The sequence below is a fragment of the Alosa pseudoharengus genome, unplaced genomic scaffold (genome assembly GCF_046254945.1).
Source record: "Alosa pseudoharengus isolate Yale_2024_CS ecotype anadromous, Long Island Sound unplaced genomic scaffold, YU_APseudo_1.1 YU_APseudo_1.1_scf_16, whole genome shotgun sequence".
Lineage (NCBI taxonomy): Eukaryota > Metazoa > Chordata > Actinopteri > Clupeiformes > Clupeidae > Alosa > Alosa pseudoharengus.
In genome coordinates, this window is record NW_027468630.1 from 10,536,508 (window position 1) to 10,551,507 (window position 15,000).

General features: G+C 49.0%; 1 protein-coding gene across 2 annotated transcripts in view; it reads left to right on the forward strand.

Moving 5' to 3' along the window:
• The window catches only part of gse1b (Gse1 coiled-coil protein b), a 224,657-nt gene that overhangs the window by 47,623 nt on the left and 162,034 nt on the right, over positions 1-15,000 (forward strand). For both annotated transcript variants that reach the window (XM_076286991.1, XM_076286992.1), the window contains exon 2: positions 8,788-8,965. In XM_076286991.1, coding sequence (XP_076143106.1) covers positions 8,788-8,965 — 178 coding nt within the window. The remainder of the gene's footprint in view (positions 1-8,787; positions 8,966-15,000) is intronic.

The following is a 15,000-nucleotide window of genomic DNA, read 5'->3' on the forward strand; positions in this document are numbered from 1 at the left end:
TGTGTGTGTGTGACTGTGTGTGTGTGTGTGGGGGGGGGGGGTGTTTGTATTTGTATTTGAGTGTCTGTTTCTCTCTCTCTCTCTTCCTCTGCCTCTGTATGTGTCTTTTTTTCAAATGCCAACAAGACAAAGCGAGATGAGCTGCAAGCATGAAGATTCCTTTTTTCCGATTGCCACACATTCATGCAATACATTTTTCATTGCCTCACTGCCAGTGAGAAAGAGAGAGAGAGAGAGAGAGAGAGAGAGAGAGAGAGAGAGAGAGAGAGAGCTGTAGTAGCTTTCTTCCTTCTTCTCCCTCCCAGGCCCAAGCTTTTGCAGCCTCAGAGCCCTGACCCCTGGGCCTCCACCTCCACCATATCAAAGCTCTCAAGTTTGTAACACTAATACCTTCATTGCTAGCAGATGTGATGAGTTTTGAGATACCCTGATTGGGTCCTGGAGGAGGAAGGAAATTTGCTCACGGCTATCAGGAGCCACAACTCTCACCGAGGGGGATATGATCTGTTTTGATAAGTAACAAACATCGGGAGCTGACTTGTTTTTTGATCAGTTGGTGATGCGTCTGTGTGTAGTACTCAATGCTGCCAGCAGAGGGTGTACCTGGGTTGGGAGATGGAGAGAAAGCTGAAGAAAAACAGACCTTGAAGGCATGCCATAAGCCATGTTCATTATGTTTTTTTTAATTATTGTTTCACCAAGCTATTGGGCTTCTGTTTGTGACTTGACGGTCCACTTGCATGTGTGGATACTTAGTGGACACTCTGTAATTTATGACGTTAAAAAGTCAATCTATCTGCCATACTTTGATCCCTTTTTTCCCTGTAGGAGCTGTAGCATGCCATAATCAGTGGATGTGATTGAACTTGTGACAGTTGGCGGAGTGAGAGAGAGAGAGAGAGAGAGAGAGAGAGAGAGAGAGAGAGAAAGCTCTTAATTTGCTCCTCGTAACCAACAGGCCAATCTGTGGCGTTTTATCTCCCGGGGGCCTGGGGAAGCATGTGATTATCCTGTCCAATAATTGTACACTTCAGCGGCTTAATTATGTTAGTGCTGCCCTGATGTGATCCAGCTTCCATCAATGTGTCATCTGTTGCTGAAACCTGGAGGGGTGACTCGGTGAACAACCAGCTTTCTGTTCCGATCCGTAGAGGTTACAGCCTGAGCATCATAGATCTGGTGTCCAGATAACCTGCCAGTGTGTATGTGTGTGTGTGAGCGTGTGTATTCCACTCAACTACTGGTAGCCTCAAGTTATCCATTAGCCAGCCACACTGAAAGACCTTGTTGTGATTGCTTTGCATAATACATCAATTACCCTTCTGCCCTGGTTAATAGTTATTTGGAGTGAGATTAGCATCAGGCCTCTCGCTGACACAGTAACCACCATCTACTGCTGGTTGCAAGCCTGATTATCTCTGCCTCATTTGGGAAGGAAGTTACTGTTACACTGGCATCCACACACAATAGTCACAGGTGGATGTCTGTTGCATTACCACTTTTAAAGAGCTGAAAATTACAGGTGTAACTAGTGAGCAAGAGACAAAGCAGTGGTTCCACAATAATAATAATAATAATTTAAAAAAAAGCTTCAATGATTTTCATTTTAATTGGGGTGAAGTGAGGAGCTTGTTGTGCAGCGTGCCTTGTCAAGTTCTTCTCTGTAATGTAGGGCTGCAGCACTGGACCTCACTCAGGGAGGGAAGTGATGAATCCGGGCTCTGTGTGCAGCAGACTTGTTTACGGTGAGCCATCATCACTTTCTGTCAGCAGTGACCTTCACAGAGCCACCTGACTGGATCTTTGACTGGGCCAATTGTTATCGTTCCATCATAGTAGAAAAGTAGAAAAAAATCTCTCTTGTGCTACATAAATATAGTGCACCCTAACTCACCCACATCCACAGCTTATCGTAAACAAATGATATCCAGACATCACAGGTGCAGCTCCTGTTGTTGGTCCAGACAAAGGTCTCCCCTCATCTCGCAGCCCATGAGAGATGTTGTCCTTAACCTTTGACCTTTCCACCCTGACCTCTGCCCCACTCCTGCCCCTCTCAGGTCCGCTGTCCCTCCGCTAAAGGGCGGGGCCAAACTCGGCAGCCGCTGGCGGTCAGTGAGCCGGTCAGTTCGTGCCACCTGCAGCGCCACGCGGACAGGAAGTGTGCAAATCGATCGCACTTACCCTTTTCCTGTAGCGGCTCCCTCCTACCAGCCTTTATATAGCTTGCACCAAGGCGTTCATAATCAACTCTGAGTGTGTGTGTGTGTGTGTGTGTGTGTGTGTGTGTGTTATGTGGTTTGGGTAATAAACTAGAAAGGGAGTAGAGGGGGGTTGTGAGAGTAAGCAAATGATGGGGAAGAGGGGAATGAGTCACAGCCTCCACCACATCCAACCTCTTTTTGAATCGCTATTTAATCGGGAGCTATGAATGCACACTAAGGGACTGAAAAATCAGCCTTTGACTCTCAATATGGAGTTAATTTATTAGAATTCCCTTCCAGAGAATTGTCTTTTTTTATGCCTCTCTCCTATAACCGTCATCAATGGACGCGTCCTGATTATAAATAGCATGACTTTGTGTATGAGTGAGAAGATGCTATATGAGGGTGTTAAAGGTTATTTCCTTGCATTGCACTGGCAGCTGCCGGGGCAACACTAGCAGCCAGAAAGCACATCCTGTGTCTTACTCATCACTCTCTCTGGGGGTAAAGCCTGTCTGCTGCAGCCAAACAGCCACTCATTATGTGACGTGTGTGTGTGTGTGTGTGTGTGTGCGTGTGTGCGTGCGTGCGTGCGTGCGTGCGTGCGTGCGTGCGTGCGTGCGTGCGTGTGTTAACAGTATGTGTAGCAATGACTGTCCTGGTTTCGGATGTGATAATCTCCCAGCTTCTCTCAGCTGCTGCTGCTACTGCTGCTTCTGCCACTGGGCCTTGGAGGCGCTGAACCTGAACCAGTGACTTGGCCCCGGGTCCCGAGCTTGAGCCTTGGGAGAGCATGGCCCACTGATCTGTGCTCGTGGCGAGGACAAGACTTTGCGGCCAGGCAGGGCAGGTTTGCGGCACCGAGGTGGAAAAGGAGGACAGTGGAGGAGCCCGTGAGGCAAGTGAAGGGTCTGAGAGAGAGAGAGAGAGAGAGAGAGAGAGAGAGAGAGAGAGAGAGACACACAGAAAAATGAAGGAGGGAGAGTGGAACGATGGGGAGGGGGAGAAGGCAGAGGACGAGTAAAGAGTGCAGAAGTTGGATGAACAGGGAGATAGATGAGCAGAGGAGATGAGCAGAGGAGATGAGCAGAGGAGATGAGCAGAGGAGATGAGCAGAGGAGATGAGCAGAGGAGATGGCAAGGAGAGGTGTGTAGGAGGCCAAGATGAAGTGAGATGAGGACAAATGGAAGAGAAAGATAGTGGAGAGAGGAAGATTGATGTTAAAGCGGAGAGAAGTGTAGAGAGAGAGAGAGAAAGAGAGAGAGGGATAAGGAAAAGAACGAGAGAAATATGTACAGGCTCCTTAGAGCCGTGCCTTAGTTGGGGTAGTGGGACGTCAGGCCGTGTCAGTGCGCTCGGCTGGCCAGCCTGCAGCGGCAGTGGCAGAGGAGGATCTCTCTCTGGACCTCCGTCTGAAGTTCCACCGCCAGACACTCACACACTCCGCTCCGACGTCAGGCCAAACGAAAAAGGTTAGCGCTCGCTCCAAACGAAAAAGCTGCGCCCAACTCTGAAGCGGGGTGTCTCAGTGCAGTGTTTCTGAAGCGGGGTGTCTCAGTGCAGTGTTTCTGAAGCGGGGTGTCTCAGTGCAGTGTTTCTGAAGTGGGGTGTCTCAGTGCAGTGTTTCTGAAGTGGGGTGTCTCAGTGCAGTGTTTCTGAAGTGGGGTGTCTCAGTGCAGTGTTTCTGAAGCGGGGTGTCTCAGTGCAGTGTTTCAGACTCACAGAGAGAAGGGAGAACACGTGTGGAGATGTTAACACAGCAGGCATTCCCTCAGGCCACATTCCGAGAATATCAATCTCTCTCTCTCTCTCTCCCTCTTTCTCTCTCTCTTCCTCTCTCTCTCTCTCTCGTCCTCTCTCTCTCTCCCTCTTCCTCTCTCTCTCTCTCTCCTCCTCTCTCCCTCTCTCTCTGGGGCGTGTGTATTGGATTTGTAGAACTACTGTAGTACAGGTCAAGCGGAGCAAAGCAAAACCGTTCAGCTGCCCGCTGTTTGCACAGCCCCTGCCCCCTCAGGGATCACGGTCCAGCAGCCAGCAGGCAGGGTCACTGCACCTGAGGCGGCCTGGTTTATTCTCTTGACCGGGACGCTGTCTCTGCCGCGTGATTATGTGGTCATGTCGTGCGCACCTGATGCCAGAGAACACAGCTCGGTGGCGCCGCCGCCGCCTCTGCAAGGAGCTGCTGCTGTTCCCAAACCACCCACCTTCTCAAAATGGACTCCGAGCTGACCTGTCATCAACAGTCTGCAGCTTCATTTATCACATAGCAGGGTGGCGCGTATAGCCTCCTCAGACACACACACACACACATTCACACAAATACAATATACACACACACACACAAACCTACACAGACACATATATACACACACACACACACACACACACACACACACACGTGATCGTCCACCGCTTGTTTTCCATTTTGCGGCCTATGATCAATGGAGAGTAATACCTCCCTACTGTACGTTCACACCCATCCCTCTGGCCCAGCAGCTTCACAGATATGATTCTGATCAAATCTCTTTTGTGTGCCCGTCCCGAAGGGAACGTGGCCATCACCCAAAACCCAATTTGAGAGCTGTGTGGAAGGGATGGGCTTATTATGTGTGGGGAAGGGTAGTGTGGACCTCCTAGTGGGGGAGGTGAGGGTCTTCTGATGAGATTTCGAAAGAGGTTTGACACCAGTGAGGCTGGTGGTTTGCCATATTACGGCACCTATTGTTAGTCATTGAAAGGAATGATACAAAAGCTACACCCATTTTGTACAAATAGAAATGTGTGATGTAAAAGAAATGGAGGAGCAGGTGGTGCCCCAGTGGTGATCATGATTGCGGGGAGTACATGTAGACAGCGTTCCAAGTTGTCATTACAATCCATGTATAGGCTTGACCCTTGAATTGTGGTCACTTGTTCGCATTGATTCCCCCATCACTTCCTTGCCTGTGTTTCCTCCCCCTGTATTGACCGTTGGGTTTATCTCCTGTCTATGGTGTGTCAGCAGCATTTATGAGTACGGAGGCTCTGGCTAATGGGCCTTTTATGCATGCAGAGGTGCCCGTCAGTCTCCTGGGTTTAATTAAAAACGCTAGCGTGCTGCAGAGCAAATGGCACGCAGCCGTATCGACACAGATGAGATGAAAGACCGTGATCAAAGACCCCGTCTGCCGATGCCACAGGTTATGTAGGCGAAGGGAGGAGTGCAAAGTACGGAAACAGAGGTGCATTGTGGGGATGTGACCCCGGCACTACCACCACCATACTCTTGTCAGGGCAGGGCAGGGCAGTGGCAGGGCAGTGCAGGGCATGGGTGCGTCCGCAGTCAGTCGCTCGCCCCACAGCAGGGTGGACCACCAAGCTAATTGCATCCCAGTGTGGATCCAGTGGGAGCCTGGGAGTGATTAGCTCTGTCACTGCGTACTCCCGTCTCCTTCCTGGCTTCCCTTGGGCTGCAGATGGTGATGGAGACGTCCTGGTCTGCATGTTGTCACTATTCCTGGTCCTCTCGTCTGTCCCACAAAGGCAGGTAGGCAGACAGGCTTGGGCTGATTATTGTGAGAGTAGGCATCTGATTATATTCGTCTTTAAGAACGAAACTGGCTGGCTCAGCTGCCTCAAGGTTTATGCTTTGGAGGCAAAGAACTAACTACCTGAAAGTTCATCCATAAGTGAGCACTCTAGAGAGTACCTGTGAAGGTTAATGCAGGCAAACAGCTACGAGTAATTTGTTGTCTTTGCAACGCTTTGTCCTACAAGAAAGACTACATGCCTTATTTAAACATCAAAAATGTGCTTTACATCACATTTGACCCCCACACCATATGCATAAATGTTATAAAAATAACAGTATTATAATAGTTAATTATATAATTCATATTAGCGCTCTCAGATCTGTGAAGGTATAATGAATTCTTGGCATCTCTGTTTATCACACCTTGTGGTGTGATAAACATTTGCTATATCATGTCTCCTATCTTCTCCTCCTTAGGCCATCTGTTCTTACTGTGAGTTAGTAATGAGCTTTTGGGACACATATGTTCAGTGTTTTGGTCAGTCTGGTAGAAATGTACAGTATATGTACTGGACAAATTATAGGAGCTGTATAGAATTCTGTAGGATTTGCGTTGTCTTGAACGCAGTCACTTGGTGCTCCTCCATTGACTCGCATTGTATATATATTACAGCGCCACATGTGGCACAACGTGGTACTGTAGATCGCTGCGCCGACGCTAGCTGGATATCTGGAAAACACATAGCATAGGCGGTCTGGCATCACGTCAAAACGGTTGTTTTTTTTCCACATTCTGTTGCTATTGCTAGGTAATTTAAGCTCCAAAAAAAAAAACTCCACACAGCATCTTTAAAACAAACAAACAAAAATCTAAAAAGTAAGATAAGACACAGAGATGTTAAAAGGGCTCGCATTACATACCCAGTTCCTCTTACCTCTTTAGCACTTGTATCTGCCCTTTGTGTGAATTCTCAAATGTGCTATCCTCAACCCCAGTACTTTGCTATTTAAGCATAGAACCTCATTACTCACAGTCACTGGCTGACTGTTCTGTTCTGGTGCATCTGGTGAGATAACATTTAAACAAACGTATATAAAAATGTGCTGAAATGGGTGAATACTGTATTCTTCAACTGCTCACTTCTTATCGCCTCCTCTGAGATTGTCAGGCAGGAACTAAGGCCTAGATGAGCTGCTCAAACAGCAGTTGCACAGTGAGCTTGACCTGACCCTCTGATCTTGAATGCTAAGTTTCTTTGTGTGCGTGTGGGCGGCAGGATTTCTCCAGACTCGAGCACTGGTTTTCACCTGGAGTTATTTTTTACGAGGGAGACTGAGAGTGCTTGGGTGAGGAACTCAGAGGTGATGTGATTCTCCTTAAACTCCTGCAGGCTCATGCACCTATATGTGCTTCACATACACTATAGTACAGGAACAAGTCCTATAGACTTCTGGTTCTGCCAGACTTTCTTTAAAGTGTGAGACTGTGCATTGCTTCCAGTTGATAAAATAGACTGAAAGCTGTCCTCATGGTAGTTGAAAAATGGCTAAAGATCTGCTGCTCTCAAAATATATTTAAAATGTCATTAAAATATGTTAGGGCTATTGAGGACAGTTCATAGCAGCTTAACCTTACGGATAGGGCAAACACATGACTTAATGAATATACTCTGTAATCTGTATCAAAGTTTGTGTGTGTGTGTGTGTGTGTGTGTGTGTGTGTGTGTGTGTGTGTGTGTGGGCCTGTGTCAGAGGGAGTGCCATAGACTTAAAAATGCATTTTGATTTTGACTTCTAAGAGATGACTGTGATGCCAAGCATGGCGAACACAGAGGAAATCACAGTGGGCTGGAGCCGCACTTGGAACATCCTGTCCTATTCTATGTTGTCTTGTCTCCAGCTAAAAATGCCGTACTCCTCAAGAGAAGCAATTAGGGCAAGTGAGGGTTTATTTTTAGTTACCTTTTTCTATCAAAAACCAAAGATTTTTTTTCCAGAAAAAAAGGAGAGAAAGAAGTTTAGTCTTCACGCCAAGCTCTACTGTTTCTCCATCTCTCTCTCTCTCTCTCTCTCTTTCTTTCTCTTGCAGGGAGTCATGTTTATTTCATTAGACAAGTTATTTTTCTCTTTTTCTCTCCCTCTCTCTCTTTCTCTCCCTCTCTCTCTTTTTCTCTCTTGTCGCTCGGTGCCTGTCTCTCCCTGCCACTCAGTGGCGGCAGCCTTCACGCCTGCTTTTAAGTCCCCTCCCACCTCTCCTGTTCCAGTCCTCTGCCTGTCAGTGGCTCCCTTGTATATCGTCCACCATCTTGCTTTCATGGCCAGCCCACGTCTCTCCCTTCAAAACCCCGCACATCCAAACGGCAGCTCCTCGCCACGTCTGTTTCCCCCTACACCACCACCACCACCCTCAGACAGAAACAGAGGGGGGAGAGAGAGAGATAGAGGGAATAGAGGGGGGAATAGAGGGAGGGAGAATAGACAGAGAGAGAGAGGGGGGGGTATAGGTAGGGAGGGAGGGGGAATAGAGAGAGAGAGAGAAAGAGAGGGGGGAATCGAGGTAGGGAGGGAGGGGGAATAAAGAGAGCGAGAGAGAGAGAGAGAGAGAGAGAGCGAGAGAGAGAGAGACCACTGCACATGCACATCCCAAGCAAGCTGTCACCCATCTAGGGCCTGTCACATCAGTCGAGGACGGGCCTTTTCTACACCCTGCCGGATCCCCTCTGCTTTGCCTCATACCTGTAATCAGAGCAGGGACGTCTGCTGGAGGAGAGTGGCGCAGATGACAAAATGTTGATGGCACAGTGGAGTCAGTTATTGTCCCATGAGGGACCTTCTGTGGATGAAAATGGTGCGTTGGGATGTTGTCTGCGTATGGTAACGCTCACAGAACAGTCAAATGCAAAGACGTTAAAGCGAGATGCAGAAACACTGTGGTTGTGTATTTGCAGAAATACCTTTCCAGGAAGCCTCTGTGCTAATATTCTATTCCATCTAGCTAATCAAATGAACATCAAGGGTGAGAATGTTCATGCTATATCAAAATAATTAAACACTTGCTTCTCTTTTCACAGAGCTCTGTGTTGGATGACGTGTCGGCCAGCAACAAGGAGGTGGAGTCCGGTCAGACAAAGTCCGCAGTAGGGGAGGTGGCAGAGCAATGCTCCGCCCCGACGTCTGACCCAAGGGACGAACCGGCCTCTGCGCACCCTATCGGCCAGAAGACGGAGCGAGCCGACTGCCCGTCCTCAAGTGAGTCCAGTCCCCGTCACGCCCCGTGGGCCTTAATCTGTTTGGTCTCCTCCGTCGCTCTCTCTTTGCGTGATCTGTCTCCCTGGCCATCATGGCGGTTTCATCTCGTTACACATGAGCAGCAGCGTAGCATCAAACGGGCGCCATAATTGCGTTTCAAGTTTCAAAGACAACATTTTATCTTTCTCACATGGAGGGAAATGAAGCTGCTATAGATTTGTTAGAAGTTTTTGCTGGGAAAATTTCCTCTGGTAGATCTGGTTGGTCCAAATAGCTGTATACACAAAAATTTAAATTTCCCCATGAGTGCTTTTGCAGTGAAAATGTACTCTTATGTCAGCTGATATGTCAGCCTTTGCTCTTTCCAGTTACTCAGGTGGATCTGACTTTGCTAAGATCATAGGGTTTGGTTACTTAACACCACATGATGAATTTCTGTTTTACATTGTGACATGATAATCAGCACCATGATCCCTATCTGAATGGCAAAATGTAAATGTTATGGAAATGATATGGCTGGAAGTTTGGAAGTTATTGCTGAACCTTTGATCCTTCTCCTGGCTTAATGCACAATGCCCTGATCACACACACATACACGCACACATATACACACACACGCACGCACGCACGCACACGCACACGCACACACACAGCTGGCCTTTAGGCGGTGATGAATAACACGGGTCGTCGTCCCTTTAGCCCCTAATTTAACCCATCCTCCACTCTTTGACACCACTTAACAATTAACACAAATTAGGCCTCTGCGCCTGAGGATCTGCTTGTCTGTTATATGAGAATGGGTGAACAGTTCGGTGCATGTCTGTAAATGACTGTCCAATGTCCAGTGTACTGTACAGGGCATCGTCTGTTCGAGTGGGGATCCCCAGTTTTAGGTTACGACGCTTTCAGCTTGGAATTCAATACCACTCAAACAGTAAATCACAGGTGCTTTCCGATTCGGAGTATCATAACACTTGAGTCTCGGCTCTTTGGACAGTGTACTGTTTCAGTGCAGTGCCCTCTCATTCCCATGTTGTCATCAAAAACGTGAAAACAGATCATCGCAGCTGCCGTTTCCTAGCAAACGTTATCGAGATGTGGGCCCATTTTGAATAATCATCATCGCGTTCGGAACGAGCTCACTCACTGCCGCTGCGTTAACTCGCGTCGACACACATCCCTTGGCCCCTGTTTGTCACAGTCGATAAGAGCAGTCTTATCGGGCTGCCAAACATAACCGTCGCACTCACAACGCTGATGAGATCTCCCATACAGCGCCTGACAGCCCCTCAGAGGTTTTAAAATATTCACTATAATAAAAACGCGCAAAAAAGAACGCATTCCTCTGAAGAGTTGAGCGTCCTGGTGGAATATGATGTGTGGGGAGAATGCGAGAGGATAGCCCATCATTTTGACCAGTCGTTTTGAGTTATAGTTAGCATCCCCTTGGCTATTCATAGAGCTATTCCCACATGCTCCTACTGCAACAGAAAGCGACCAGAGGAGACGGACTGTCAGCTTGTATTTACCGTAGTCGTCATTTACATGCCGGATATAGCATAAAGGTGTTATGGCGTCTACAGAGAAGCAGAAATGACGGGTCTGTGCAGCTCTCCATTCCAGAAGTTAGCGGGTTTCTGATGCCCTTGCTCGACAGTTAGCCTGTCTACAGAAAACCACTGTGTGGACATGCTGGCATCTCCACTGTCTGATGGTCCTAACACCGTTTTAAATGTGACATAAACATTTGTCGGGAGTAGGAAGCAGGAAGCAGACAGGCATTAGGCATGTCTGTGTCATATGAATCCCTGAAGCCCCATAAACCTCCTACACAGACGCAGGCCAGTGCAGGGGAACAGCAGGGCCGTCTAATAACTAGAACTGCTGGAAGTGCTGCTGACAGTCAGTCAAATGGGGGAGATCTGAAGGCAGGAGAGAAAGAGAGAGAGAGATAGAAAGAGATAGAAAGAGAGAGAGAGAAATAGATAGAGAGAAAGAGATAGAGAGTGTTGCTGTTTTGCCACAGCCAGTGTGTGTGCCCTTGAGCTGCGGCAGGGTAGCCAGGTTGGGTCGCTGGTACGCATTTATGTGGAAAGTGCTCCTGTCTCCTCTCATCACCACTCAGGCACTCAGCCCCCCAACACACTTCTCCTCTCTCTCTCTCTCTCTCTCTCTCTCTCTCTCTCTCTCTCTCTCTCTCCCTCTCTTCCCTTATCTTCCCCTCTCCTCCATTGTCTTCTTGTTTCTCCCTTGCAAGTTTACTGCTCCTCATATCTGTCTTTCTCTCTCTCTCTCTCTCTCTGCCTCCATTTCTTTTTCTCTCCTGATTTTAGTCTTTCCCATTTTACTTGTGTCTCTGTGTCTTTCTCTACCCCCCCCTCCCTTTCTCTCTCTCTCTCTCCCTCTCTCTCTCTATCCTTCCCTCTACACATGATGAGCCTGGCTGATGACACCCCTGATGTGCTGCACTTTTTTTGCCCGGAGCGCCCTCTCCGCCAAACAGCTCCAACCCTCCAACCGAGCCGCCACCCCCACCGTATAGCAGAGACAGGGCCCCGGGGCAGCACACTGCGCCCGTTATGCCCCTTCTCCCCCCCCCCCCCCCACCCCCCCGGCCTTGGCCACCCTGGCTGCCCCGCTGCAGTGCTAGTGGACGCTGGAGCTCCTGTCTCAGGGTTGCTTTTTTTCCCCCTCTCTGTGCCCTCCATCTTACACAACCGCTCTCTGGTGCGTCTGCTCTCCTCACCACATCACAAGACAACAGAGGAGACAAGAGAGGAGACAAGAGAGGAGACATGCCTTATTTAAGCCAGCAGAGCAGAGGGTGTGCCATGCTGCTTTATGTTTAACAGATTATGGTCCAAGGTGTGTGTGTGTCTGTGTGTGTGTGTGTGTGAGAGTGTGTGTGTGTGTGTGTGTGTGTGTGTGTGTGTGTGTGTGTGTGTGTGCGGGTGTGTGTGTGTATGAGGGGATATGTGTGTGTGCATGTTTACTTGTTTGTTTGTGTGTGTGTGGTGTAGTGTGAAATTCAGTGCCTTATCAAAGCATAACAGCTTTCTCTTTTTAACTCTCTTTCTCTCTCTCTATGTTACTCTCTTTCTCTCTCTCTTTCTCTCTGTCTCTGTCTCTCTCTCTGTTCCTGTTGTATTGCAACACTGGCAGCATTGGGTGTTTTGGGGATTGCCCCCCCCCCCCCCCCCCCCCCTCTTGTGCAGGGGTTAAACGATGTGGGTGACAGTGCTTCCAGTACACTGACCGTGCTGAACTTTGTTTAAACATGCAGAACCAACAAAGCCCTGCTCCAGGGACCGACACATCCTTGTGTGTTTTGTAACACAGTAGAAGTCCTGTGCAGAAGTTCCTATTTCACGCTAGTATCTCATGTTGCAGTGCGTGCAGTATAGCCTACTGGTGTAACCTGCCATATTGTCTGCCCATGCTTGAAAGGCTGTCTGTGCATTATGTGTATGTGCATATGTATGTGCATGAGTATACAGTGTCAGTGTGTATACATATGTGTATGTGTGAACATACATGCATTCACGTGTGAGTGTGTATGTGTATATCTGTTTGTGTGTGTTTCTGTTTGTGTGTGTGTGTGTGTGTGTGTGTGTGTGTGTGTGTGTGTGTGTGTGTGTGTGTGTGTGTGTGTGTGTGTGTGTGTACACGTGTGTGTGTGTGTGTGTACGTGTACGTGCACATTGGCATGTGTGTGCTTGTGTGCACGTGTTTGTGTGAGAGTGTGGCACAGTTGTCAGCATATGTTGAAGGGTGAGTGTTCCTGTGTCTGTGTGTGTGTGTGTGTGCACACGTGTGTCTGTGTGTGTGTGTGTGTGTGTGTGTGTGTGTGAGTGCCCACTCAAGGGGCTTAATGACAGCCCTGTCAGAAGTGCTACTCTTAAGGGCTAATGCACTGTCACTTCAGCACTGGGAGTCTGTTTGATGGCTCCAACTCAGGCAGCACTGAGGCAATGGGCCAGGCTGGCTGTGTCTGAGGCAGAGGCTGTGTCTGAGGCCGGGGCTGTATCTGAGGCTGTATCTGAGGCTGAGGAGTGGCAGAGGATGTGCACTGACAGCCCAAGGCGTGCCGGCACGCTGCGCGACATCACCGCGACCCATTTGCCTAAAGGGAGTTCTGCTTAAATACTCTTCAGTGCTTTTATCACTGCGGACAGAACGAGTTCAGAGAGTTCGAGTGTTTTTTTTTTTTTTTTGCTGAAAATGAATTGTGTTCTTCAGAGGTCCTCTAGAGAGGTCAGGGACGTGTGCAGGCTCACCGTTAGACACACGCTGACCAAATGCTGTTACAACACACAATCAGAAACAATATCGGTATGTTCACACTGTCCACTCCTTTGAAGTGAGTGTTGTAAAAGACATATTGTGTGTGCCAGGTATGTAGAGCACCAGGCTGTTTTAAGCTGGTTTGTTATCCCCTCACCTCCCAGAGTTTGAAAGCACTTACTTCCCTTCCTTTTTCACCCATCTGTCCATTTGATGATGGTTCATGCCATGAATGGCCGCTCTCTCCCTTCCTAACCACCCGCCGCACCAGATGGGCATGGCTGATAGGCCGTAAGTGGTCGTCCAGTGGCGTTTGCGGGGGTCTTTGGCCTGTGCAGACCCAGGGGATATCCCTCAGCACTGAGAGCTGTGGGTTTTGCTTTCACACGGCTGTGTGCAAACAGAAAGCAAAAGGCAAGCAGGCAGGCAGGCAGGCAGGCAGGCAGGTGGTCGCAGCCGCGGTTTAACAGACAGCACATTACATCTGCTGTTTGAGCTGCGGTGTGCAACGAGAGAGGTGGGGGGTGGTGGTAGGGGGGGGGCAGGGGGTGTCTAAAGGAGCTTGAAAGAGGAAGAGAAAGAGAAAGAGAGAGGGAGAGGGAGAGGGAGAGTCTGAAGGAAGTCCGTCGCTACTGTCTGCTGTCACACTGAGTGGACACAGGACTTTGGGACGGGTTGGGAGGCCCGGGAGACGTCCAGCTGGGCTCTAGACTGGCAGAGCCGCATGAAGAGGAGAAAAAGGCTGCTGCCATTCCTCCCCGTCTCAAAGAGGAACCGGCTGAAAGAAAGGAGCTCACCATGACGGAAAAATAAGCCCAGCCAAGATAGAGCGCAGGTTTCCCACAGTCACCCACAACACAGGAAGTCACCAGCCGAGCCGGGGGGGTGGGGGTGGGGGTGGGGTGAGTGTGTCTGAAATCTGACTGACCACAGCCAGCCCTGCCAACCCACTGGGGCACACAAAGCCTCCGCCTCTGTAGTCTCCAGAACAACTTCACACACTGCTCAATAGAGAGAGAGAGAGAGAGAGAGAGAGAGAGAGAGAGAGAGAGAGAGAGAGAAAGAGAAAGATAGGCATCTCGTCTAGCTTTTGGAACACACACAGTCATACACAAACACACACACACACACACACACAAACATACACATACACCCTGGGTTTCCCACCAGTCAACTGTAGATTCTCAGAGCCTCTACAACAGTGTACTGTAGTCACTAAAGCAAGAGGTGGGTCAGACAGGAGCAGGCTCAGTGACCAGCAGACTGGCCTGGAGGGGACGAGGAACCATAAAGGGATGAACAACCAGAGAAGGGAGGAGGCCAGGACCAGACTGCTCTGCGGTAAGAGAGAGAGAGAGAGAGAGAGAGAGAGAGAGAGAGAGAGAGAGAGAGAGAGAGAGCTATTCCTGACACACTTTACAAGAGTGTATGGGGTGTATATTTGAATCCGGTTGCCAGGCACCTTCAGATGTGTACTACGCGTACTAGGTGTTTCTGAGAAGTGTGTTTTGATGAGGGGGGGGGGGCGGAAATTTGTAGTGAAGTACAGTATGTCTGTGTTGCCTTTTGACTCTGCGGGGGGAATCAGAGGCGAGACCACTGCTGATGGCGTGTGACCACGTTCCCTAAGCCTGTCAAGCATGTGTGTGCTGATTGTCAAGTACCTCATCTAACACAAACTCAACACCTCCCCAAAAACACTCTGATTATAGCCTCTGGTTGAGCTGTGGTTAGAAGTGGGGGCATCGGGG